This window comes from Phascolarctos cinereus, unplaced genomic scaffold (assembly GCF_003287225.1).
Source record: "Phascolarctos cinereus isolate Bilbo 61053 unplaced genomic scaffold, phaCin_HiC Scaffold_726;HRSCAF=1367, whole genome shotgun sequence".
Classification (NCBI taxonomy): domain Eukaryota; kingdom Metazoa; phylum Chordata; class Mammalia; order Diprotodontia; family Phascolarctidae; genus Phascolarctos; species Phascolarctos cinereus.
In genome coordinates, this window is record NW_027556098.1 from 263,198,221 (window position 1) to 263,226,171 (window position 27,951).

Here is a 27,951-nt window from a genome sequence, read left to right on the forward strand (position 1 = left end):
AGGGCCAGTGCTCTATCCGCTGCGCCACCTAGCTGCCCCCATAAATATCACTTTAAAAGGAAAACATCTTCCTAGCAGGTGGCTCTTTGTTGAATGTATGTGCAGATAAATATGTGTCTACATTCCTTTAGCAAACAAACTTTGAAGTGAAGATAACAATACAAGAAAGCTTGAGTGTTTGGAAGAAGAGACTTCAATTCCACTTAATGCAATGGAAGTGGCACCTTTCTTTGTACCTGGAAGGGCTTACTCTTATGGCAGATACAGCAAAGGAGGGGGAAAAGAGAGAGAGCTTATTAAAAGATAAATAAAAGAATATTATCAATTACAACTGTCTATTTCTTCAGGGAACCTTGAATCTGCAAATGAATGAAGTATGAGGCTGAACATCTCACAGACACCAACCCTCAACATCATTCCCCTTCTCAGGAGTTCTATAGATATTGTTTTATGTTAAGGCTGGAGACCAGTGTGCTGTATTCTTATTTTTATTTATTTATATGAGGAGGTGAAAAAATTTTAAAAATCAGTTTGAAGGAGAGAGAGCTTTTTCCTTCCTCCCTCTCCCTTTCATTCCCCAGAAGTACTGAGCTCCAGATTCTGCATCCCTAGCTGAAGAGATCCACCTACCTGTGGTATTATTCCCTGCCTCCCTACAGAACCAGAGACCAGATTGGAGCAGCCCTCAGAGGTGAGTGGGAGGGGACCAGGTGGTGACTTAAAAGGAGGAGGGCATGGGCACACTTCTCTGCAGGGAGCAGTCTACTGAACCTGTCAGGATGTTACCCCGTAACTGACTCTGGGATTGCCGCCGGGACCGGACAGCTTTCCCGCTCGAACCTGCGAGCTCCTGTGACCTGATCGCCGGACTCCTGAGTTCTTTGACTTGCGGCTCAATTCCTTGAATTCTTCACTGCTCCCTCAGCCCAGGACCCCACTGCCACACCCCAGCCTCGGACCCTCGCCATCGACATTCATGGGCAAGGTATTTGTTGTGTTGCACCTTGCCTCAAATCACTACCCCCACAGTCCTGGGTTGATCAGAGAAGAAAGGGATTAGGCTGAAGTGGCAAATTAGTATCCACATAGCTGCCTACACCAATTTAAGGATACTTTGCCTTTACCTGGAAAGAGAAAACAGGCCCCAGGGTCTGGGAAAGGCAGGGGAAAATGTAGGGTGGGAGGATTTCACAAGGTGGAGAAAGCAGGAATAAGGAATTGTAATCTGTTCATTACAATCTCTCTGTCCTCAGGTTTTATCAGTTTCTTCAGAGGTGAAAAGGAATATCCCCAAATCCCCATATCCTCTAACCCAACCGTCTACAAAAAAATTTCTAAAAAACTCCAGGTTCAGCATGAATATCTGAGCCTAGATCTTTTGTGAGGAGAGAGGAAAATAACAAATTTACCTTGGGAAACTTGGCAGCGGAGAAGAGGGGAATCATGGCCTTGGGGAGCTTCCTTCTGTTTTAACTTCTCCAGATTATGTTATTGAGACCCAGGTCCCTTTTCTCCAGAAAACGGACAAACTCCCTTGGGTTTCATAGTGAAGTGTTGGCTTCTAGACTGGGATTTTTTTTTTTTTAGTCAAAGGAAAATGTCTGAAAGATCTGTGGCTCCTTCATCAAATGAGATAATATTTATAAAGGGCTTTTCCAGAGTGCCTGACACATACTATTAATAAATACTTGTTCCCTTCCCTCCATTGGAAGGTCTGTTCTAGCGTTAAGGGACAATGTTTCTTCTGATCTACCCTAAGATTGGATCACCTTGCCAAAACTTCTGGGAACCTACCCAATCATCCATTTAAAAGAAGTTTTGCTCATCCTACCTGTGAGTGTGTTTAATTGTCTCAGTGTCTTTCTTAAGAAGCAGCAAAGAAATCCTAAGGTCTTGCCCTAAGAAGAGGAAAGAAAAGGGAAATGGCCTTTGGGGTTAAGGGAGGAAAGATGACTTTTCCATCCATACTCCAGATACATTCCATCCTCTACTTATCTTGCTCTCTCCTTAAATTTGTAGATGAGAGGAAGGGGAGTCAGAAGATATTTTTACAGACCTGTTCTGATGCATTCCTTCTTCTTCCAACTTCCCTAATTTTTATGCCTTTGATCTCAAAGACCCCAACTCCACAAAAGACTAGTTTTCAACTGACACTCAATCTTTACTTCCATTTCAGGAAAAACAAGAAATTTACTCTATTGCGGTCAATGGAACAAAGGACATTGAAAGAGTAGACACTGAAAGATCAGATGAGGGTGATGGCAAAGAAAAGAGGAAGAGACACAGTAAGAAGGACCACCAAAAAGAACTCAAGAAAGACCTTGATCTGGTCAGTTATCCTAAGCTGACTGGGAGCACCTTGGCTAAGTTCCTTCTATTTATTTTTTTCATGACACTTTTGCTCTGCCAAGGGAACAGATGGCTTAGAGCAGAAATTGACCTTAACAATTATCTAGTCCAGCACCATCATTTTGTAGATGAAGAAACTGAGGCACAGAGACTATCACAGAAGTAGTAATTAGTAGAGTCAGGATTCAAATCTCTACAATCCAGACACTAAATTAAAGTCAGTATTATTGCCATGTTGTCTACAGGACCCAAAGCCTCATTGAGTTGCCTCTATTAGATACCAACAAAAGAAAAACCCAGTGTTTGAGGTTTTTTTTAAAAATGCACCTGAGAAATTTTTAAAATTAAAAAATTTAAATGTACTTGAGCAGCTAGATAGGGCAATGAGACATAGTGCTGGTCCTGGAGGCAGTAAGACCTGAGTTCACATCTGGCTTCAGACACTCATAAGCTCTGTGACCCTCCTGAACAAGTGATTTAACTTGTATTTGCCTCAATTTCCTAATCAGCAAAATGAGGAAAATAGCACCAACCTTCCAGGGTTGTTGTGGGGATCAAATAAAATAGTAATTGTAAAGCATTTGGCACAGTATCTGGCATATAATAAGGTATATATAAATGATGGCTATTATTAAATTTGCTCCATGTTAAAATTAGGCTGATATAATCTTTGCCTGGTGGCTATCTTTATTGGATGATTCCTGTATTCTGCATGAAGCCTTGTCATGTGGAGCTCAAAGATTTAGTTATCATAATCAGAAGATCATTTGCATATAGTTTTGGCTTAAAGTAAGGGAGAAGAAAATGAATGATTTTTAGCTCTTATAGTAGCCCTAATTGGGCAAGGAACTAATACAGAAACTCTTGAGTTTTTGTTTACCCTGCATTGAAATGGGAAGAATTACAGAAGGTAGAGTAAGCAAGGGTATGTCTTTTTGTAGTAGGAAAGGGTACATGGAAATTTAGGTAGAGAATTACCAGCACGGAAATTCCCTCTACTTTTAATAGATGAGATCTGTTGATAAACCTAAACTTTTAGCTATATGGGGCAATGAGAGTGTAGGTGACTTGCCTGTGAGCTAATTACACAGCTAGCAGGTGTCTGAGGCAGGACTTGACCCCAGAACCCAGGTCATCCATGACTTCCATGGCTCCTTCGTATTCTGGGATTCTATGGCCTGAATCCAGCTTTGTCCCATTGTTCTAATGGCTGGTGAGAAATAGTCACTTAATGTATGCTGTTTCTCACTTACATGGCTCTTTCTCTTTTTTTTTTTCCTTTGGAATCTTAGGATGACCACAAACTCAGCACTAAGGAATTAGAAGACAAGTATGGAACAAACATCGTCCAAGTAAGTCACTGAGAGGATGAAGGACCAACATCAGGGGCTTGATTCTTTGTCTTTTAGAGGATGAGGAAAGGTGGGAAACACTTCAGTGTCAGTAATTCATTGTAGCAACTTAGAGTAAAGCTAGTGTCCCAGTTATCTTTGTTGAGCTGCTTGATAAGAAAGATTACCTGGTTCTCCTTGATGTCCCTTGACTGGGTTCACAGACTTAGTCATCTCTTCCAAAGGGATCCCCTGAATGATGGGAAGGATGCAATGTCTCTGGTAAAGGACTAAACTTTATTTCCATTTCTTAAAAAGGGTTATTCTTGTCCTTGTCTTCCTGAGGGCTTGTGAGAGGAAAGAAGGATGTGACTTCTCCCTGCTTGATTGGAAGAATAGCCGCGCCAATAAGTACATAGTATCATGGAACAGGAGGGTTGGAATCTTTTTATTGGTTTGGTCCCTTAGTTCTGCACATTCCTTGTCTTATGGACCTTATAGTCTGAGAGGGGTTATGCTGTATATAACTAAAAGATGAGAATAACCAGGTACATATTGGTGGGCAAACAAACCCCTTCCAAGTTTTTCTTCCACAAAAAACTGATACTGCTTTCTATTGTAGATCTCAATTAAGATAGAACTTCATAACATTTTAATGTCTTGTCATGAGGCATTTTTTGTTTGTTTTTGTTTTTAGCAGCACTGTATGCATACTTGCTCCAGAGCAAGTATTCCAGTTGGATAATATTGAGTTGATTACTCATTCAACAGACACTTATTAAAACATTTATGTTTGGTGTAGAAGGGGATTTAAAGGTGAATAAAATATAATTCCTCCCTTCAGAGTGTTTACAGCCTAGGAAGGGAAAGGAGGTGGCTACCATGTATACAAATAAATATAAGAAAAAGCAGATGAATTTTAATGTATTAAGATGTATTAAGTACAACTGTGGTACAATCAAAGTTGTCTGGATAGACCATGACATTTCCTAGGGTTCACATCAGGCTAGGGTGACAAGGTAATGCTTCACAGAGTAGGTGAAATGTGAGTGAAGTCTTGAAGGATGGAGAGGATTTCATATCTGGGTAATATCCTATCTAGGGTGAATATAAAAGAAAAGGACTGGCTTAGCAACATCTATTATTCAGTGGATCATAATAAGATTTTTTTTTTCTGAGTAAGAACTATTTTGATTTTAGCCCGATTATCATTGAAAGATCATAGAACTAGAGTTAGAAAAAAAACCTCAGAGGCCTTCTAGCCCAGCCTACTAATTTTACAAAAGAGAAGACTGAGGACAAAAGAGATTGTAACTTGCCTAAGGTCGCAAAATGGTATCAGAGGCAAGATCTGAATCCAGGTCCTCTGACTTCAGGGCTACAAACTATCTTGTTTTGATCTCTTCTCTACAAATTTTTACTCTTCATCCAAGAAAAGGTATTTCCTCTTCTTTATATAGCCATGCAGGATAGCTTTTTGGGAAATCTAAATTGGTGTTTTCCTTTTTATGAAAAAAAAATTCAGATGTACAAGCTATAAAACAACTAGGAGCTTCACAAAGCTAGGATTTCACCACAAATACAGGGATCCCTCCAACCCCCTGCAAAAACCAAACCAAACCACTCCCTAGAGTTTTATGTCCACAAGGCTAAGAATGTCCAGTCATTCTTTAGCACCTATTTTTCCTGACTTTGTCTTTGCAGGGTCTCGCTAGCACAAGAGTTGCAGAACTCTTGGGCTCAGAATGGCCCCAATGTCCTTACTCCACCCAAAGAATCTCCAGAAATCATCAAATTCCTCAAGCAAATGGTGGGTGGATTCTCCAGCCTTTTGTGGGCAGGAGCTGTTTTGTGTTTCATTGCATATCTGATTGAATTTTCAAAGGACAAGTCTGCTTCCATGGACAACGTAAGTACCTAAAAGGCTTCCTGCAATGGTTTTTGTCATTGGTTTCTCTATCATAGAAGGGGTGCCAGAGACTAAGAGCTCTCATAGAGTCCTGGACTGATAGAAGGGAAATTCAATCATGATTCTGCCAGGGAATCATTCTTGAGTGGGGTCATGTTACTAGAATTCTCCAGGCTGAAGTTGCTACATCTGTAAGATAGAAGGTAAGGGTGGAGATGTCCTGACGTTTGCTGTTTCTATGCCACAGAGATGAAACAGGAAAGCATCATGGGCTCCTAAGGGACAAAAGTGCCATATCAATATGCACATCCTTGGGCTCTAACCTCATCCTCTCAAGGCCTTACTTCCTCATTTCTTAATTTAGCATGTGAAGCATTTAGGGAAGCCTTTAGGAGACTTCTAGGGCCTGGCAACCAAAATGTATGAAATGATTCCCCACTGACCTATATAACAAATAATTGGGCATCTAACTTACTTGCAGGTTGAAATTCTCATCCTAAATGGTACCTGATTCATTTTGAGCATATGCTTCTGTGACTTAGGTCTCCTTTCCCTTTCATGCAGGTCTATTTAGGTGTTGTGCTCATCATGGTGGTCATCCTCACTGGGATGTTTGCTTATTACCAAGAGGCAAAAAGCACCAACATCATTGCCAGTTTCACTAAAATGATTCCTCGGGTAAGTAGTTCAAAATTCCTTAGAGCTGTGTCATGGTAAACACCACTTATTGCTACTTCTAAATCTTCATATAGCTCTGCCTGGTTTGTTCTTCATTCACTTATAAAGTGCCACCTAAGAAGTTTGAACAGTAACTTTAAATGAGCTTTTTATCAGGCCAGAGAGTGACCATATCTACCTGGGAGGATGAGTATGTATTCATTCTATCCCTTTTCTCTCCCCAATTCTTTGCCTGCATGCACTGATGTTGCCACCAGAAGGCTGGCAGAATGGCTGAACCTAATGCTCTTCCCATGGCATAGAATGGTCTTCCTGGCAGTTTTCTGTGTTATGTTTAAAACTGACAATTTTCCTCCATGATGGCCAAAGGAACTGCTGACCTTAATTGGGGGAGGGGAAAGGGAGTTGGCTCCCTTCTTTGCATAAAGAAGTCAAGAATCCAGGTCATCACTGTACAATTATGATTTATATCACATAAAGACAGCATGGCAATGAGGATAGGACACTAGACTTGGAGTCAGGAAAACTTGGCTCCCTCAGATGCTTCCTAGCTGCATGATCTTAGGGCAGTCACTGAACTTTTTCTGGGCCTCTGTGTTCTCACAGGTATTGGACTTGTTGGACTCCAAGATTGCTCACAGTTGAAGACCCTGGATTTTGACTTGTGTCTTCTCTGTTCAATCTAACATTCTGTAGCTAGCATCAATTCCTGCAGGCAGCTGTTGGTCTTTCTCTCTGTCAAGTCCACAATTCACTCCAATCTTTTCTCAATGTTTTCTGGTCCCCCTGTGCACTACAGCATTAAGAGGCCTTCAGGGCCCAAGAGAAATACTTATTGCTCTACTTATAGCCAATGACATAGTGGATAGAGTTTTGGATTTGGAACCAAGAACACCTGAGTTCAAATCCTGCCTCAAACACTAGTTTATGACCCTGGGCAGGTCACTTAATCTCTCTTGGCCTCAGTTTCCTCATCTGTAAAATGAAAACAATAATAGCAGCTACCTCTTAGGGTTGTTGTAAGGATCAAATGAGATAGCATGTAAAGAACTTTGCAGGTCTTAAAGCATTATGTAAATGCCACTCATTAGTCTTGCTGTAGCTAAAGCTGCAATATCCTGTGATGTTGAGCATCCAGATCAAGGGTAGATGAAGAAGATAACCATGTCAGGGTCTGAAGTTTCTTTTTCATTTTCATTTCCCAGAAAGCTTTTGTCATCAGAGATGGGAAAAAGAGGGAGATCCCTGCAGAGCATCTGGTTGTAGGAGATATTGTAGAGATTAAGGGTGGAGACCAGATTCCTGCTGATATCAGGATCCTGGCCTCACAGGGATGTAAGGTAAGCATCAATGTATTGTTCTGTCTAAGGATAATTGGATCTGTTCCCAGTCTCTGTAACCTACAATCCCACCCAATAGTCCTTGATTAAACCAAATGGGCAAGACAGCCAAAATGCCTAATTCTAGACCTTTCTTAAATCTGTCTTCATGAAATTACTGAGTACTATTGAGTTTAAACTTTGTCTTTACTTCAAATGTGCATATTGTTTCTTTCACCTCACCTCCTTTTTCTCCTACCTAGTAGAAAGGAAAGTTCTTCAGGTTAGAGATTTTTTTTTAAGAACTCTGGTACTTTGCACTGTATCTTGAAAATAATAGGTGGTTCATAAATGTTAAGTTGAATTGAATTCATTTGCAGGTAGATAATTCATCTCTTACTGGGGAATCAAAGCCTCAGTCTCGTACTTGTCATATTACCCATGAGAATCCTTTGGAGACAAAGAACATCAGCTTTTATTCTACAACTTGTCTGGAAGGTAGGTCTAGTGGAATATTTGAAGCCAACATTCTATAAAAATTAAGAGTTCTTCTACTCAGTCTCTACTTCTTAGTCTCCTTCTCATCACTTCATACAAGACTTTTTTCCCTAAGGAAAACCAAAAAGACATAGTTGTACCCAATATGACAACACTTGATCTAATATCATGCAGTTCTTCACATCAGGGCAATGCCTACCTGGTGGTCATGTCAGGCCAGAGGATGAAGACAGAAGCTCAAGAAGTCTGTATCCCTTATAGGCAACACCTCCTGATATATCATGTATATACTTTCCTTCCAGGCACAGCAACTGGAATGGTCATCAACACAGGTGACCGCACTGTCATTGGAAGAATTGCCTTACTGGCTTCATCTCTTGGGCATGAGAAGACACCAATTGCCATTGAAATTGAGCACTTTGTCCATATTGTAGCAGGGGTAGCAGTTTCTATTGGTATCGTGTTCTTCATCATTGCAATATGCATGCAATACCGGGTCCTCGATGCTGTCATCTTCCTCATCGGCATTATTTTGGCCAATGTACCAGAAGGTCTGGTGGCTGCTGTCACTGTAAGTCTGTGATGTGATCTATGCTCTCTGCCTTGATCCTTATATTCCTAACATAGAATATTCAATTCCCCACATGAGCTGGTATATTACAAGTTATTTCAGTGTTTTAGGGTAGAATATTTTCCCCAATGGGAGGCAATACCTGAATGTCTTAAACAGGTTGGGTATTAGAGGAAAAAATAGGGTCACTTAGGATAGTTTCAGCATTAGAAACCAAGATCACAAGGTACAAATCTTCATTTTCAGGAGATGTGTAAGTAAGCTTATGTATACATTTGTCTGCACTAGTCTTGGTTGGAAGCGAAGTGAGAGATCCAAAGAGTGAACTTCAAATTATAAAGCAGTCTCTGTGTGGATCTCTTACCTGATCCCAACCTGTAAACTGAGGTGTAGAAGATATTGAACCCTAGAGTGTATTTAAGAAGGTACATAATAGCTCCTTGAAGACCCAGAGTATGAGATGAGTATCCCTTATATATCTTTTATATTTAGGATGTCCACTTGGGCACAGCTGCCTTACAATCTTTCTGGAGATGGACACGGTCACTCAAGTTGACCCATGGTCAAATGGTGATTTTCATCCATATGGTACAGACTTGTTGACATCTCCTTTGCAACTCAAGTCATTGTGGATCACTTCATTCAAAAGAGGAAAGAACCACAATTAGGATTTTGTTTCCTTAAAAACAAAAGCCTCTTGGGATCATTTAACCAATAAAATACTCAAACTTTCTGTATAGCAATCATGATTGTACCCCCAAATTCATCTAGCCACAAATATTGAGCCATGATTATTTGTAAAAGATAGGTCAAAATGTGGTCTCTACAAAAATGGTTAAGCAAAAGGTCATATCATTTTGACTCACTGGGGTTTACGTTTCTTTCCTTCTTTCATTTGTAGGTGAGCCTGTCCCTGACAGCAAAAAGGATGGCCAAGAAGAACTGTCTGGTGAAGAACCTGGAAGCAGTAGAAACTCTGGGCTCCACCTCCATCATCTGCTCTGACAAGACTGGGACCTTAACACAAAACAGAATGACTGTGGCCCATCTGTGGTTTGACAAGCAGATCTATCAGGCTGATACAAGTGAAAATCAGAATGGTGAGGCTTTGGAAGCAATCTCAAGGAGGTGGGACTGAGCATGGGAAGTTAATGCTAACCCTGATAGGGTGAGCAGGCTGTTTCTGAGATTTGTTTGGACCCTGTGGATATACAAACTCACTCTCCTCTCCCGTAGCAGTCTTCTATGTGCTACATTATTCTTTCTCTTGCTTTTCAGATCAGATATTTGACCAAAGTTCTGCAACCTGGGCCTCCTTATCCAAGATTGTAACACTGTGCAACAGAGCTGAGTTTGCACCAAGACAGGAAAGTGTCCCCATCATGAAGGTAGGTCTTCTGCTCATCTGGGTGTGATGTCAAAGCCAATCTCCAGGTCATCTTGCTGTCTTCCATCCCGTTCTGCTGTACTGCCACTTAATGAGATGAGAAGTTACTGTACACAAGAGTTAGTTTGAACTGCCAGCATGTTATCTAGCCAAGTAACAAAATCATACCTTGGCTTCATTCTACTTTTCTTTGTAGAGTCATAGGAAAAAGTGGAGGAAGTCTTAAAATACTGACTTCAGGTAGTACTTTGCAATAGTTTGAACAAGGCTGCAGTTCATTGTGGTTCCTTCAACACCCTATGGAAGGAAATTTTATGATCTTATTCTCTAGTGCTCAAAGTATGTAAATTAATCCCATTTGTTCCTCCAAGACTCAACTCATTTAAGCCATTGAAATCAGCATTTATTAAGCACTTACTATGTGCTAGGCACTAGGGTAACCAGACACATATAGTCCCTGGCCTTTAGGAGCTCACATTCTACTGAGGAAAAACTATATGCACAAAGGTAAATATGAGTGAGAAACACTAGTAAGTTGGGAAATCAGCAAAGGTCTTTTGTCATGAGTTGCACTTGGGCTGAAAACTGCATGGAGGAAAGAGTAACAAAAGGCAGAGTTGAGGAGAATGTGGGTCTCAGCATTTAAGACAGATGGCCAGTGCAACGGCAAGAACATGGGAGATAGACTACTGATTAAGGGGAGTAGGAAGCAGTCTAATTTGGTACCCGTGACAGCTAAGGGCAGTAATGTGTAACTAGTAGAAAGGACAGGTAGGTTACAGAGCCAGATCATGAAGCGCTTTAAATGCCAAATAGGAGAGTTTGGATTTGATTCGAGAGGGCAACAGGGAGCTAATGAAGCTTCTTGAGCAGGGACACAACACCTGTTCACCTCTTCAACTTATCTCTAAACTCTTTATGCTTATCTCTGAACTCCAGTAGGGCATTATCCAAATTCCACTCAACACCCCCTACCACCTCACTCCTCATTCCCCTCCCCCCCCAAGTTCCGTCCTAACTCCATCTTTTCCAAGGTATCCTCTGGAATGCCTGTTCAATAGGTAACAAACTTACCTTCATCTTAAATCTATTCGTCTCCCATTCCTTCCATGTACTAGCTCTTACTGTAACCTGGCTTTTCCCAGATGACACAGACTCCCTGGTCACCTTTCATTCATTCTCTTTGGCTCTCTGGTTGAGGTCAGGGAGCTGGAATACTTGCTCTGCCATCTTGCTCTCCCCAAACTCCACAAGTCAGTGTCCTCTCCTAGTTTTCTTGTCTATTAATGCCACATTCTTCCTGTTGTCCAAGCCCAAAGTTTGGAGTTTCCTTTGACTATTTCTTTTATTTCCAATATCCATGGGGTGACCATAAATGCCTTCTTCAGTCCCCCACCCCAACCTCCCTTAATTGTGTCACTCACTTCTCTAACTTCTTGGGTTCTGCCCTCATCACCCTTTTCCTAGAGTACTAGAGCAGTCACCTAACTGGGCTGCTGGATCTTAGTTTCATGCTGTTCTAATTCTTCCTACATCCCACTGCCAGGCTTAAACACCTTATTTTTTCATCTTTCTCTTCTGTTTACTCTTCAATGCTTCATTAGTTCATTATATTATCCAGATTCTACCTGGTTTTCAAGCTCCTCTTTAACATAGCCTCACCCTGCCCTATCCAAATTTGTTTCCCCACTGTTTCCTAGCTTTAATTAGGACTGTTTCATTACAATCTTGATTGATAATATGTTATCCTTTTTTTTCTTCATGATTCATTTATATTTTTGCCTTTTAAAAAATTTCTTCATTTCTCCTCTTTTCTGATGTTTCTAGGCCTAGCTCAAATGATCCATGGGAAAAAACCTCAGTACCCTAACTGCTCTGGACCCTTAGTGATCTCATCTTTCTACAATGCAGTTTCAAAGCTTAATCCTATTGTCTTGTCTTATTCATTTATCTTCTGTCTTCAATTAGAGGATAAACTCTTTGAGGGCAAACATCTTTCCTCCTCTCCTTATTACCTGTAGCACCTAAGCACAAAGCAGGTATTAAAAAAATATAGGTTAATTTTAAAAGCCACGGAAGAGCCAGACTGTGATTATAATTTGATTTGTTTTATTCTGTTTTTGAAAAAAAAATTTCTAGAAAGTAGTGATGGGAGATGCCTCAGAAGCTGCCCTCCTGAAGTTCTCAGAAGTCATAATGGGTGATGTGATAGAAAGAAGAAAAAGAAACAGAAAAGTGGCTGAAATCCCTTTTAATTCCTTCAACAAATTCCAGGTAGGTTTTTCCTCATGACCAGGGATCTTATTTCTTACTTAGCCCAATGGTGTTCTTACTTGCAGTTATAAAAAGTCTCCACAGGTCTAGAGCCTGGGCTACTTTGGGCTATTGTTTTCCCAGAAGCACAGTAGGGAAAGGAGGATGAGTCTAGAGAAGCTAGGATGTGAGTCTCCCTGAAAAAAATCCATTCCTGGCCACTGTCTTAGTTTCTGGTGCTGAAGGATTTGGTGTCTAGCTTGTTGTTGCCTAGTTACTATCAGAGGCACTAAAGGAGTTGTTTGTCTTTCATCCCCCCTCCCCCTAACTTTTAAACATTTTCCTTTAAAGTTTTGAGTTCCAAGTTCTCTTTCCTACCCTCACCTCCCCTTCCTGAGATGGTAAGCAATCAGATATAGGTTGTACAGATGCACTTACGTAAGATATTTCCTTATTAGTCATTTTGTACATGAAGACTTGAATAAAAGAAAAAAAAGAGAGAAAGAAAGTGAAAAATAGCATGTTTCAGTCTGTATTCAATGAATATCAATTCTTTCTCTGGAGATGGATAGTATGCTTCATCCTTAGTTCTTTGGGATTGATTGTCTTGGATCATTGTATTTCTGAGAATAGCTAAGTCATCCACAATTCTTCGTTGAACAGTATTGTTGTTATTGTGTACAACCCTCTCCTGGTGCTGTTCATTTCACTATGCATAAGTTCATGTAAACCTTTCCAGATTTTTCTGAAATCATCCTGCTTGTCATTTCTTATAGCACAATAATATTTCATTCAATCATGAACTACAGCCATTCCCCAATCAATGGGCATCCCTCTGATTTCCAGTTCTTAGCAACCACAAAAAGAGTTGCTGTAAATACTCTTGTAAAAATAGGTCCTTGGGAGCAGCTACATGGCACAGTGCATAGAGCATTGGTCCTGGAGTCAGGAGTACCTGAGTTCAAATCTGGCCTCTCAGACCAGACATTTGAAACTTACTAGCTGTATGACCCTGGGCAAGTCACGTAACCGCAATTGCCTCACCAAACAAACAAAAAAACAAAACCCCCCAAAACCAAAACCAAAATAGGTCCTTTTCCCTTTTTATGGATGTCTTTGGGATATAGATATAGCAGTGCTATTGCTGAATCAAAGGGTATGGAGAGTTTTGCTGGTCTCCATTCTCTGTATCACCAAGAAACCCTGTCCAGTTGAGACTATGGGCCTCCTGCCCCAGTCTCTCTCTAGCCATGAACTGTAATAATAGACTGACACCTGGAAGAGGGGAAGGGATCGCAGAAGTAGATGATTCCTGCTGCTACCAAACCTGCAGTAGATAATCCTGCCCTGAGCATGACACTCAGTGGAATGGTGCCACCCCCTGAAAGGACCTCTCTTCCTTTTAGAGAGAGGCACTGCTGCAGTTTGAGTCTCTTGATTTCTCATATGAAAGCCCAGGCTGCAGCTTTAAGTTGGGGCCAAGTTTAAGCCTCCTTTGTGGGTTTGAATAGCACATCACAACAAAAGGAACCTTAACTGTGGAGGGAGGAGTCTTGGATTCAAATCTCCCCCCCCTTTTTTTTTAGGCAATTGGGGTTAAGTGACTTGCCCAGGGTCACACAGCCAGTAAGTATCAAATGTTTGGTTTGAGGCTGGCTTTGAACTCAGGTCCTCCTGACTTCAGGGCTGGTGCTCTATCCACTGCGCCACCTAGCTGCCCCCCTTGGATTCAAATCTTAACTCTGCCATTTACTTCTTGTGCGGTTCAAGTGAGGCAAGTCATTTAACCTCTCTGGGCTTCAGATCTTTCACCTATAAAATGAGGAACCTGGACCATATGGTCTCTAAGGTCCCTTCCAGCTCTGGCTCCTTGATCCCATCAATAGAGGAGGCTTCAATGCACACCAAGGGCATTGAGATGCCTCCTGTTTCCATTGCAAGGTGGTCAAGGATACAAAGAGTAAGAGATGACTTTCCTTCTCCTGGCATGTGGCTAGTTGTGGATGAGCTCTTCAGTCCTCTTAGCAGCGACAATAAGAGTGACATGCCCCATTTAACACATTCACTTCATTCCTTCCTCCCAGCTCTCCATCCATGAGACAGAAGACCCCAATGACCAGCGCTTCCTCTTGGTGATGAAAGGAGCCCCCGAGAGGATCCTGGAGAAATGCAGCACCATCATGATCCATGGCCAGGAACAGCCTCTTGATGAAAGCACAGCAGAGGCCTTCCAGACTGCATACATGGAGCTGGGGGGCTTAGGGGAGAGAGTGCTGGGTGAGTTGGCCTGGGAAGGTGACAGAGAAGGGGCCACTAGGCACTAGTACACAAAGGACTGAAATTGAGAAAATAGATACGTTTACTAAAAACAGTGGAAGGTGATACCAAGGGAAGGAAATGAATCAATATAATATATGTTTCTAAAGGACATTGGAAGGTGTGTGGGGGGAAAGAAAAGCATACTTAATGCTTAAACATACTCACAAAAATGCTTCAAGGATCCCTGATTTTATTAATGGTCCCTTATTCTCTAATGCAGAAACTATCAACAAATTCATGGATCCTTGAAAGAATTTTTTAGTTTTTAAAAAAATTTTTTTTCCATATGCTTTTGAGTTGAAAATTTTTTCTCCCTTTTTCTCCCCCCCCCCAAGACGGTGCACAATCTGACATAGGCTTTACATTTACATACCCATTAAACATATTTTCACATTAGTGAAGTTGTAAGTAAAAATTAAAACCAATAGGAGGAACCATCAGAAAGATGAAACAAAATTCAACTTAAGGTAAAATTAAGTGAGAGCGATTCAACTTCCATAGTTCTTTCTTTGGATGTGGACAGCATTTTCCATCCCGAGGCCTCTGGAGATGTCTTAGATCCTCGTAATGCTGAGAAGGGTTCAGTTTAACATTCTTAGTCATTGCATAACGTGGCTGCTATTGTATACAAAGTCCTCTGGGTTCTGCTCACTTCACTCAGCATCAGACCATATAAGTCTTCCCAGGTTTTTCTGAAGTCAGAGAATGATCTATGCTTTTTAAAAATCTTTTTTTTTAAATAGTTTGGAGCTATCTGTTAGCATGGGGGGATTCCCAGGAAAGAAACTTCCCTTTTTTTGTCTAACAAAATTTTAATACCTTAGACCCCATGTCCCTGTCTTCTAGTCATAGGGTCCAATGAGAAAAGCTGAGGGTACTGAGATGTACCAGGTAGATCCAGTCTTGCAGCATAATGAGATTTCCCAATGATGAACCTGGGGAAGGAAGGCATGCTAGAGAGTTTTAAAAAATTGTAGCTCCCGGAAAATGGGGAGATTTTTACACATCAGATATATTGAACCCAACTAGGGTAGCTTTTAGGAGCTGTCCTACCTGAACTTTCAAGTCCAGGCTTCAGTTTCCTTATGACTAAAACTGAGGACTTTGGATTGTAAGGAGTTGTCATGTAAGGTCTTTTTCAGCTTCTTTAACCTAATTTTGAATTTGATTCTAGAATGGCTTTTATAATATCCTAATTGCTAATCATTATCAAAAGCAGAGGATTCTGTCCTGTCCCTAAGATTCCTTTCCCAAAATATCTACAGAAGATGCAAGGAAGGGACTCAAGTTTCCATTCAAGAAAAGAACTTTGATGCTTCAATGTGCTTCATGTGTTTCTATCCTAGGTTTCTGTCATCTCTACCTGCCAGAAGATGAGTTTCCAGATACCTATACCTTTGATGTAGAGTCCATGAACTTTCCCACCTCTGACCTCTGCTTTGTGGGGCTGATATCACTGATTGATCCCCCTAGATCCACTGTCCCTGATGCAGTCATGAAATGCCGCAGCGCTGGCATCAAGGTAGAATTCTTTTTTTCCTACCTCTTGCAGTGTTTCATAGGTGCTAAAGTTCCTCTGAGGAAGTTTCATTTTATAATAAACTTCTCTCTATCAATCCCATATGTTTTCCATTTCCATTTTTCATTTGAGAGGTATCATGAAGGAATGGATAGAGAGCTGGCTTCAAAACCAGGAAGACCTGGATTCAAATCCCTCTCACACATGACAGACTCAATCTTCCCCTGATAAATGCTGGCTAGGTGATCCTGGACAGGACAGTGATAACCTCCCAGTATTCTACACAACTCTCTTGAGAGTTGCTGAAAAGGTGCCAATCTGCAATGGGAGAGGGCATTTCCTCATCAATGAAATTACTGGCCCAGCCTCAGCTTCTATTCTTTTTATGTTTACAATGTTAGGTTTTTATTGGTTATTGGAACATTGGTTTATTGGAATTCTATAGAGAAATTTCTTCTCAGTACAGTTACTGTTTAGTCTAACACTCCAGTCCTTGAGTCTGGTACAATGGAGAGATCCAAAGGAACAGCTAAATAGAGCACTTGTATGGTTTGCAAAGTCTTTACATATATTATCTTATTTAATCCCATTATGTTTTCCCCATGAACCATGACAAGTAATGAAAAGAGAAAAAAAAAAGTCTTTTAAAAAAAATGACCAGTATGGCATAGGACTCTCTTCCCAACTCTTCCACTTATAAACTCCTTAATTTTGGGCAAATCACTTAACCTCCCTGGGTTTCTGTTTTCTTCATCTAAAAAAAGAAGATAGAGTACTTTGCAAACCTTGAAATTCTATTTAATGTAAACCATTGTTATTGTTGTGTAGAAACAATGACCTTTTAAGCTACAATGTACTGTATAAAGATAAGGTCTATCTTTAAGTATTTTTCTAGCTCCTTTTATCTTTGTAATCCCCTAAAGTAGATTATGTAATTCTACTTTATATACTATTTTAAAAAAAATCTAAGGCTGTCCCATAAATCCCTTTTCCCCTGAATGCTGGATAAGAACTATGCAAAACAATAAAGGCTCCCTCCTTCAGTATCAGGGAATGTTGACAAGCAGATATTTGGAAAATTTACTGGTGCTAGACTCTTCCAGGTGGAGGAAAGATACACATCACAACCAAAAGTCCCCCAAAGGGCAATTCAGGCAAGAGCAGTCACGCGCTTTTGCTAGGCTTGCTTCTCATTGATCATATCTGTGTCTCCTCATTTTAGGTTATCATGGTGACAGGTGATCATCCAATCACAGCCAAAGCTATTGCCAGAAGTGTGGGCATCATTTCAGCCAATAGTGAGACTGTGGAAGACATAGCAAAACGTCTTAAAATTCCTGTAGAACAAGTTAACAAAAGGTAAGAGCAATGGTAATCCAACTCTTTCCCATCTCTTTGTTTCCAAAGAGCTGTAGTCAGGGGCAGCTAGGTGGCAGAGTGGATAGAGCACTGGCCCTGGATTCAGGAGGACCTGAGTTCAAATCTGGCTTCAGACACATAATACTTACTAGCTGTGTGACCCTGGGCAAGTCACTTACCCCCCATTACCCAACCAACCAAACAAACAAAAAAACCCCAAAGAGCTGTAGTGTTAGTGGCTCATAGTTTTTGGCCCACAGCCTCTTAGGCTGCTGTTGCTGTATCAGTTCTTTAAATACACATATACATATACCTGCACACATGTATACACATACACATACACACACAATTGTCTTTCCACTAGAGAGTTCAAGAAACTACCACAAATGGTGTTCTTTTAAGAAAAAAAATGTGTGTATGTGTGTGTGTATATATATATAAAATATACATATATACATATATATGTAATATACATATAAATACATATATTCCCCAATTACATGTTAAACCAATTTTTAAACTTTAAAAAAAATTTTTTAGGTTGCAAATTCCATCCCTCTTTCCTTATTTCTCTTCCCCTCTCCCTGAAATGGTAAGCAATCAGATACAGGTTATACATGTGCAATTATTTTAAACATTTCCATAATAGTCGTTTTGTACAAGAAGTCTCAAAAATAAAAGAATTAAAGAAAGAAAATAAAAAATAGTGCTTTCAGTCTGTGTTGAAACAATATCAGTTCTTTCTCTAGAGGCAGATAGTATGCTTAATCATTAGTCCTTTGGGATTGTCTTAGATCATTGTATTACTGAGAATAGCTAATTTATTCATAGTTCTTCATCATACAATATTGCTATTACTATGTGTAATGTACTCCTGGTTCTGTTCACTTCACTTTGCATCAGTTCATTTAAGTCTTTCCAGTTTTTTCTGAAATCATCCCACTTGTCATTTCTTTTAGCACAATACTGTTCCATTATTATTATATACCACAGCTTGTTTAGCCATTTCCCAATTGATGGGCATCCCTTTGATTTGCAATTCTTAGCCACCACAAAAACAGCTGCTATAAATAAAAAAAAATTATTCTTGATCCAATTTTAGTTCCACATTGGAATTGAAAAAGTTAGAACTGGAAGAGACATTAGAGAAGGCTCATCTAGTCCAGGAGTTCTTAACCTGGGTTCCATGAATTTTTAAAAAAAATTTTTATAGCTAAATTTCAATATACTTTGTTTCCTTTGTGATCTTCTGCATTTTGCTTTATGCATTTAAAATCACTATTATAAGAAGAGATTCATAGATTTTACCAGACTGCCAAAGAAGTCAATGACAAAATAAGGGTAAAGAATCCCTTGTGTAATCCACACACCTCTATTTTATTGGTAAGAACTGAACTGATGCCTAAATGGGTAGAAATGAACCCAAGTTCATGAAGGAAAGACATAATAGAACTATAATTCAAATACATTCCTTTCTGACCCATTCCAACATGAATTTGTGGTATACTTTATCATATTAAAATGTATCTGATATTTGTCAAATATTTGTTAGATCAGTGGTTAGCTGTGTGCAGTCCCAAACCAAAGTGTCACAAAGCCTTCTGCTCATCTTTTTGATAACAAAATAGAAAGCTCTACATATTTGCCAAATTAATCTCCCTAAGACGCAGGAATGACTCATGTCAATGGCTACTTTAAAATTTCCTGTGGCCTCTAGGTTAAAATACATATCCTCCCCTGGCATTTAAGGTCTTGCCCAATCTGTCTCCCATTTTTCTTCCCTTCATGCATGTTAGACTAGCCTGTCAGCTGCTCCTGAACTCATCTCTCTGCCTTTGTATAGGTTGTCTTCCATACCTAAAATGTCTTCCTTTCTTACCCGTGCATCTTAGAATTCCTGACTTTGTTCAAGATTCAGCTCAGGGGCCTGCCTTGGAGATTCTTTTCTGGTCTTCCTAGTTGATTGTGCTCTCTCACATCCCCCTGAAATGACTATATTTATTCATGTACATCTTCTTTGCCTCCTCCAGTAGAATGTAAACTCTTTGAGGTCAGGGTCTATTTTGCCCTTGTATCCTAGTGCCAAGCATAGACTCTAATGTGCAATAAGCATTTAATAAACATTTATTTATTGAATTGAATACAAAATAATACACACATAAGAAAGAAACAAGCAAAGTGCTAGGTAGTTTAAAAAAGGAAATAGTAGTTACCAGCTGGGAAAAGCAGGGAAGTCTTCATTGATGAGGCAAAATGTTGAGTTGGGTTTTAAAGGACAAAGAGAAATTCAACAGCCAGAGGATAATACTAAGGGAGGGCATTGCAAACACAGGGAGCAGCCAGCCATTGCTTCTCACAGCCAGCCCTTTTGGGGTCTCCTCTGTAAGGGGAGGGGACTTAGTGTTATTTGTTCCATTTGCTCCCCTGGTAGCCTCTGCTTCCCCATTTTGAATGGGGATGGCAAAGCCTATCACTGAGCTAGGCTTCTCTATTTTGCAATAGCGTTAGGAACATTAGTGAAGAAGTGAGGGGCTAGTTCCCTTCACAGTGTTGTTACCTACTGGGTTACCTTGATCAAGGAGGATCCCTCAGCATTACAGCTGTCCTTTTTCCTTACTGGGTTTTGCTTTGGCCCTTCTAGGGAGGCAAAGGCAGCTGTGGTCAGTGGAATGGAGCTGAAGGAGATGAGCCCAGAGGAGCTGGATGAGCTCCTGATCTACCACACCGAAATTGTGTTTGCAAGGACGTCTCCCCAGCAGAAGCTGATCATTGTGGAGGGCTGTCAGAGACAGGTGAGCCATTGGGGAGGTAGAGCTCAATATGTGCCTGGCATACAGTAGGTGCCTAATAAATGTTTATTGACTGATTGACAGGTACTCCAGTGAATCTGAATCAGATACCTTCAGACTGTCATTGAACCTGAGGGGAAGCCTTATCATAACAGAAAGCTCTTTCCCAAAACACAGCTATGGTTCCTTCACAAGGCTCAGGAAAATAAATGGCTAGTTCTTTCAAGGAAATTCAATTAAATTTCTCCAGCATTCATTAAGCATTATTTTGTTCTTGGCACTGTGCTAGGTATTGGAAATACAATGACAAAACAATCCCTTAAGGAGTTTATATTCAAGTGTTTTTCAGCTAACAAAAAATAATTCCTCCCTCATTGGGGAAAGAAAGACAAAAGAGAAAAACAAAAGCTTTATAAAATATGTATCATCAGACAAAGCAGATTCCTTCACTGGCCATGTCCAAAAAAATGTCTTATTCTCGCCCTTGACTTTACCTCTCTGCCAGGAGATGGGTAGGATGCTTCATCATCAGGCCACTGGAATAGTGGTTGATCATTGTTTAATAACATCATCCAATGTTAGTTTGTCTTAAGAAAGTTATTAATATATAAATTATTCTGGTTCTGATTTCTTCACTCTGCATCAGCTCGTAAAAATCTTTCCAGGGTTCTCTGCAATGGTCTCTTTCATTATTTCTTCCAGCACAATAGTATTTATCATCATATTCCTATACCATGGCCTTGGCTTGAATGAGTGAAACCTCTGTTAGAGTTTGAAGAAGATGGTGGCCTATCTATTCGTCATTCTCTAATTATGACTTCTCTGTTGAGTGAATTAGTTTAGCTGGCCCAAGCTGTGGAGATAACTAAGGAAAGAATGTGACCTCACAGACAATATTTTATCAGGAGACCTGGAGTGATACCTGTCTCTGTCCTCTGCCATCTTATCTTTCATCTGCATTCGTTTAAGAAGGTCTTACTTCGGGACTTATCCCTCTTATTCTTTATACCACAAGGCAACATAACCCTCCCTCCCCCCCAAAATGGACTCTTGCTGAACACAGAGTCTTCTTAATTTCCAGAGCAGATGGAGGCTATTATTTTGATCAATATTCCAAACTTGGCTACTTCTTGAAGTTTCTAGATTTAAAATTAAAAGTTTAAATCTTACTTTGTTCTTCCAGGATGCTGTTGTTGCAGTGACAGGAGATGGTGTTAATGATTCCCCAGCCCTGAAGAAGGCCGATATTGGGATTGCTATGGGTTTTGCAGGTTCTGATGCAGCAAAAAATGCAGCAGACATGGTCTTACTAGATGACAACTTTTCCTCTATAGTGACAGGTATAGAAGAAGGTAAGTAAGGTCCTTGCATACAAAAGACATCTTAGATGTGCCCTTATAGTTGATTTAACCTGGTGGTTTGAGGGTTATTTCTCTGACAAGAGCATTCTCTTCATAGGTCGCCTAATCTTTGACAATCTGAAGAAAATCATTGCCTTCACCCTGACCAAAAACATCGCAGAGCTTATCCCTTTTCTGATCTTCATTATTGCTGGGGTCCCCCTGCCCATTGGTACCATGGCCATCTTGTTCATAGACTTGGGCACTGATGTTGTAAGTAGATAACTGAGGAACTAGGAAATCAAATAAATATTATATCAGATACTATAAGCTTCTGTGACCATTTTTTTCCCTTCTGGTCCCCTGAAGAGATTTAATTAACTTGTCAAGAAATTGATAATAAAATCAACACTGTCTTGAACTGAGCTTTCCAAATGATTCCATTTACTTTACCCTCCAAAAATGTGTACAGTGTCTATTTCTCAGGTTCCTTATTCTTGAACTGGGGACAATGATCAAGGATTACAGGTGAGGCTACCACCAAAGTAGTCTGCAAAATGTTTAGGGGCCCAAACAGGTTTGTGAGGCCCAAGAAACATTGTAGAATACAGCCCCTTAACTAATCCAAGGCTCTATTAATTCAATAAAGGGTAGTTCACCTAAGATCTCTTAAAACTCCTATGATTAAAATATTGCCTTTACATGTGGCAGTTTAATTAAATCTTCCCTCTGTCAAGGAGGGGGCCACTTGTTAAAGGAAGTATAACGGAGACTAGTGGATGGAGTAAATGAGTAGAAAACAGGAAAAATGGTATTATTCATATTTTCAAGAATCTTCTGGTCTAGAGACAAAATGCTGAGCATAGGCCAGTGTAATTTCCTAAATTGTCTCTGCATCTGGGATCAACCAAATTAATTCATAGGATCAGAGATCTAGGGGTGGGAGATTAGAGGTTATCCAGTTCAGCCTCTTCATTTTATACATAAGGAAATTGGGGACCAATGATTTGTGCAAGGGCACACCAAGTACTTAATAAGAGGTAAAGGTGGTACCAACCCAGGTGCTCTAAATCTACAACAGACAATTCAGAATAACTGAATAATAATTAACATTGCTGAGGGTACATTATTCACATGACTTTGAAAAGCATGGAAAAGAAGGGAAATAGCCCTTGGCAGCCCCTTGCCAACCTTCCTGCTTTTCTTCTCTACAGATAGTAATATACTGGGCTGCTCACACATTTTGACATGGTTAGAGATCTGTTTCTTTTGAAATTAATGGCAAATGGATCTTGTTGCTTGAAAACTTCAAAGTTTTTGGTCAGGCTGCTTCCAGAGAGTTAGGGCTCACTTATTTTCTCTCTCTCTGTATCTTCTCTTTGCTATCTAAATACTGATTGGCTGTGTTCTAGCTATAGGGCAGTGGTAAGTGACTGGGTTTCACCATTTTCTTTCCCCTCTATAGATTCCTTCCATTGCCTTAGCCTATGAGAAAGCTGAGAGTGATATCATGAGCTGGAAGCCACGCCACAAGAAAAAGGACAGACTGGTGAATCATCAGTTGGCTTTGTACTCCTACCTGCAAATTGGTATGCTGAGATCTAACTCCCACCTGTCACTTTAGTACCAAAAGTCTTTCCTAAGGCTGTTTCCTAAAGCAATCAGAAACTGCCTTTTCATTTTTTTTTGGATGGGAGAGAATTGAAAAGAGACTATCCTGAACTCATCTGTTCCTACATCTCCTTTGTCCTCTAGGAATCTTGCAATCTGTGGGAGGTTTCTTTGCCTACTTCACTGTCTATGCAGTGCAGGGATTCAAGCCTGATAGGCTCCTTTACTTACGGCCACTATGGGAAAATGGTATTCTTAATGACCTTGAAGACAGTTATGGACAAGAATGGGTAAGGGAGTCAAAATTTCAATCTCATTCATTCTCTTATTCTATTGCCCATTTGACCTGATTGATGCTGAAATTCCATGTTCTACACTGCCTTAGTGATGCTACCTTATTAGAATCAATGAGTGAATGAAAACATCACCAAGCATTTGTTCAGTGATGACTATACACTAGACAGTGTACTAAGCATGTGGGATATAAATACGACCAATGAAAAAGCATTTATTATAGACATAATGGAATCTGCACCTGACCTTAAGGATCTTACATTCTAATGGTGGGAGAAAATACTCTGAGGAACCGATGATTTGTGGAGGAGGTTTCAGTGAAAAGGGTGCAGTCATGGTAGCAAGTTTTGGAAATGGAAGGAATGAAACCTTCAAGGGATGGTCTCTGATGATGAAATACGTTCCTGTCTTCTCAACTGAGAGGTGGCGAGCAATAGGAGGGAATGCCAAATGGCCAATGTACTGGTTTTCTTCATTTAATTGTTTTTCTTTATTAAAAAAGAGGGAAATGAAGAGAATGAAACTATCCACATTGCCCTGAGATATGTAAATGAAGACTACATTGAATAGCTCCAGATTTCAGGTTAAATACAGTGGACAATGTTGATTACTAACTCATTAGCTATTTTTGGAATTTGGGTGGCACAGTAGTTAAAGCTCTGGGCTGGGAGTCAGGAAGACCTGAATTAAAATCCTGCCTGAAACTCACTGGCTGGGTTACCATGGGCAAGTCACTTATCTTCTATGACCCTTAGTTTCTTTATCCATAAAATGGGAATAATAATAGTGCCTTCTTGACAGAGTTGTTGGGAGAACCCAATGACATAACCTTTAAAATGCTACATATGTGCTAGTTGTTATTATTAAATTATATATATATATATATATATATATATACATTTTTTCTTTTGTTAAAACAAAATTTACTAATTATTTTTTTAAACAGCAATGAGATGAGAGCCTCATGGAGGGAAGTTTGATTGTGAATGGAAAGTGATTGCTCTTTGGGTATGCAGTTCCTTAGGAGAAAGAGAGGAGATCATCTGGGTCATCCTAGATTCCTAGAGTTATCAGTAGTCCAAGTTGGTAGGAGGGCAGAACATGAGAGTAAAATTGTGCCTAATGGGGATGTAGCTCATTTTCCAGAATGGAAATGGCAATTATTTTATTTGAAGAGTTCTGACCTTTAGCAGGACTTGTTCTTGCTTTTGGTAATAGTTTTCCAGAGCTGACACACATCAGCTTTGTAACAGACAGAAAAGAACAATTAGGCTGCAAGGTACAACATATGGGGATAAGCAAGATAAATTAAATCATCTTTTCTTTCCTACTCAACTGTTACCTTTTTTGGAAAACTGGGTAACCATCTGTCTCCACACTTATTCCCCTTCTGATCATTTGCAGACAAAGTATCAGCGGAAGTACTTGGAGTGCACTGGATACACTGCTTACTTTGTTGCAGTCATGGTCCAGCAAATTGCAGATGTGATCATCAGAAAAACTCGGAAAAACTCAATTTTCCAGCAAGGTCTCTTCAGGTATCAACTAGACTTCTCAGAAGCTTATCATGCAAAGAGCGTGGAATTCTGTTGGTTCATCAAAGGGACTGATGTTAGGATACCTACCATGGGAAAAGATTGTTTGACGTTACTCTGAGTCATATTAGCCTGATGGGCTCCAGTCAGTCAGTAAATACATTTTAAGTGCCCTACATGTGTTGGCAGTGTGCTAAGCTTTGGGCCATAAAGAAAGACAAAGGTATATTTCTGCTCTCAAGGGAGACAACATGCAAACAATTGCATACAAACAAAATGTATATAGTATAAACTGGAGATAAATGACAGAGAGAAGGTAATAGCATTAAGAGGAATTGGGAAAGGCTTCCTATAGAAGGTGGGATTTTAGCTGGGACTGGAAGGAAGACAAGAGATAGAGATGGGGAAAGAGACCATTCTAAGCTTGAGGGACATCCAGTGAAAATGCCCAGAGCTGGGAAGATGGAATGTCTTGTGTGAGGCTTAGCAAGAAAGTCAGTGTCAATGGACCACAAAGTAGTATGTTGTGGTGGGGTGTAAGAATACTGAAGAAGTGTGGGGGAGGGGGAAATGTGAAGGGGATTTATGAAGGGCTTTGAATCACAACTAGAATTTTGTATGCATACATATTTAATATATACACACATACATACATACAATATGTTTATTTTGTCCAGGATGTGATAGGGAATTTAGTGAGGGCAGGAAGCTAAGAAGAACTCTTGGCTGGGAGATGTCACAAGGATGAAATCAACAAATTTGGCAGCTGATTAGATATGGCTGGCAGGGAGATAGTGAGGAGATGACCTGTAGGTTGGGAGTCTGAGTAACTAGGAATTTGGTGGTATAATTCTCTACAATAACAGGGAAGCTAGGAAGAGGGAAGGAATAACCAAGTGTATTAAAACTCTGCTCATATTTATACTTTGTACAGAAATAAATACATCTGGGTTGGGATTGCATCTCAAATTATCATAGCAGTAATCCTCTCCTGTGGATTTGGAGGTATCCCAATCCTGAATTTCATCACGCTTTGGTGAGTTATGTGCCCTAATGTGGGAAGGGAGAGCACTGACCACCACTCTGAGGACAGATGGAGACCAGGCTGGGGTAGCATGAGGATGTCTAGAGCAGAAATAAGGTAGTGAGGACTGGAGACCAAAAACCTTTTCTGAAAAAATGGTGGGCCTGGTCAAGCCATTGAAGGAAATGAGAATGAATTCAAATCCACATTCCCTTTTGAAAGATTTGAAGGGAAAAAAAAGCACACTGTATGGTCTTCATCTTTGAGTACTCCTTGTTTTGTATTATGCCTTCAAAGAAAAGAGCTGGTTTTGGCTAATTTAGAAAAAAGCCTTCTCTGCTTTGAATCCACCTGAAATTATTACAGATGCCAAGAAGGCAGTGAAGTCACCAGCCCCACCACCATTTACCTGAGAAGCTGGTTCTTGTCTTCTGATACACTTTGAATCTTGCATTTGGCTCCATTTCATTTCCAGGGTCCAATATTGGTTTGTGGCGGTACCATACGCCATTGTCATCTGGCTATATGATGAGTTCCGAAAACTCCTAATCAGGCGCTATCCAGGAAGTAAGTAACCTCAAAGGAGAAGAATTTGGATTTGGGAGACCCTGCTGAGGTTTATTGAGCATTTGCCTTTTTACATCTCCCTCAGGCTCCATATTTCTTGTTGACTTTTTTTCTCCCCCTACAGGCTGGTGGGATAAGACCATGTATTACTGAAATTGCTTTTGGTTCCTAAGACTTTTATTAATTTCTCCCTGATGATGTTCATTGTTCACCTCTGCTGGCAAGTCTCCTGTGCAATATGGGCATAGTCAGAATCCACATGTGAGAAGAAGATTCTCAGTTAATGTATTGTAAAAATGAGATTTAGCTTTTTGTATAGCTTGTTTTTCTTCTGCTCCTTACCTACTGTCCTTCTTGTTTGTTTAAAATGTATAAACTGTGAAGGATGTGGAGAAGTAAAACAACCTGTTGAATCTGTACATAACTTTCCACAATGTTTAATGCTATTGTAAAACCTGCACTTGCATTGTATTTCATATTGTTGAGTTTTATGAACACAACCTGGGCACAATTGTATGTAGCACAAACCCTGATAGATTGGCCTAGAATGAACACATTTTAAAGTAAAAAGTATTTTATAAAATAGAGTTGTGACTGTGTTGTTTTTAGACTCCCTGAGAATGTGCTCTATTTCAATTAGGAAAGTATTTGAAAACTACTAATTAAATTTCTTTGTGCTGTTGGAATAATGGAAGGAAAAAGATATCAAAAATTGTGTTTGAGTGATTCATCATTTCATTCTCTCCCTCCTCCCTTCCAGCCACTACTTATGCAGTATAGAGTGGGAGTGGGGTTTCAGAGCCAGAAAACCTGGATAGATTGACTTACCATTAGTTGAAATGGAAAAACTCAAAGTAAGATATGATTGGGTTAGAGTACAATTAAAAAAAAAGTCCAAGTGCTTCTAGATTGGGCTGGAAACTTTTCCAAGAATGTAATTTCTAGGACATCATTCTAGGAATGAGAAATAGACCAGGGAAAGCATTTCCCACCACCTCTTCTATTATTTCCAGTCACTGAACAATGAATCTAACCCAAATATAATATAACCTAAGAAGAACCTCTAGTTTAAATTTTTTCCATAAACTCCCTTACCTGTTAGGTCTCTCCCATCACCATCATTTGGACCATTTTTGGGCTCTTGGAGTAATTCCTCAGGGAATCAAGGTTAGGGAATTTGCCAGAGGATGGCATGGTATATAGTGCAATCCCAAGGCTTCTATAGATATGGGGTAACAAAGATATGCTTAGACTATATGTGCCAATATAAGCATTAGCTCTATAGCTCATTCAGTTGAA

The 27,951-nt window shown here is 40.0% G+C and overlaps 1 protein-coding gene across 1 annotated transcript; it reads left to right on the forward strand.

The window, feature by feature from the left end:
- Positions 1-976: 976 nt before the first annotated feature.
- Positions 977-27,170, forward strand: LOC110195855 (potassium-transporting ATPase alpha chain 2-like). The gene is given in 24 exon segments (XM_020968790.2): positions 977-985; positions 2,177-2,329; positions 3,642-3,701; positions 5,385-5,417; positions 5,419-5,589; positions 6,154-6,267; positions 7,473-7,607; positions 7,967-8,084; positions 8,387-8,655; positions 9,557-9,755; positions 9,934-10,043; positions 12,182-12,316; positions 14,380-14,572; positions 15,961-16,136; positions 17,356-17,492; positions 20,134-20,284; positions 21,465-21,633; positions 21,740-21,894; positions 23,087-23,210; positions 23,377-23,522; positions 24,931-25,064; positions 25,996-26,097; positions 26,561-26,652; positions 26,777-27,170. Coding segments are annotated over 24 exon segments (3,114 nt in total). The 3' UTR covers positions 26,806-27,170.
- Positions 27,171-27,951: the final 781 nt, after the last annotated feature.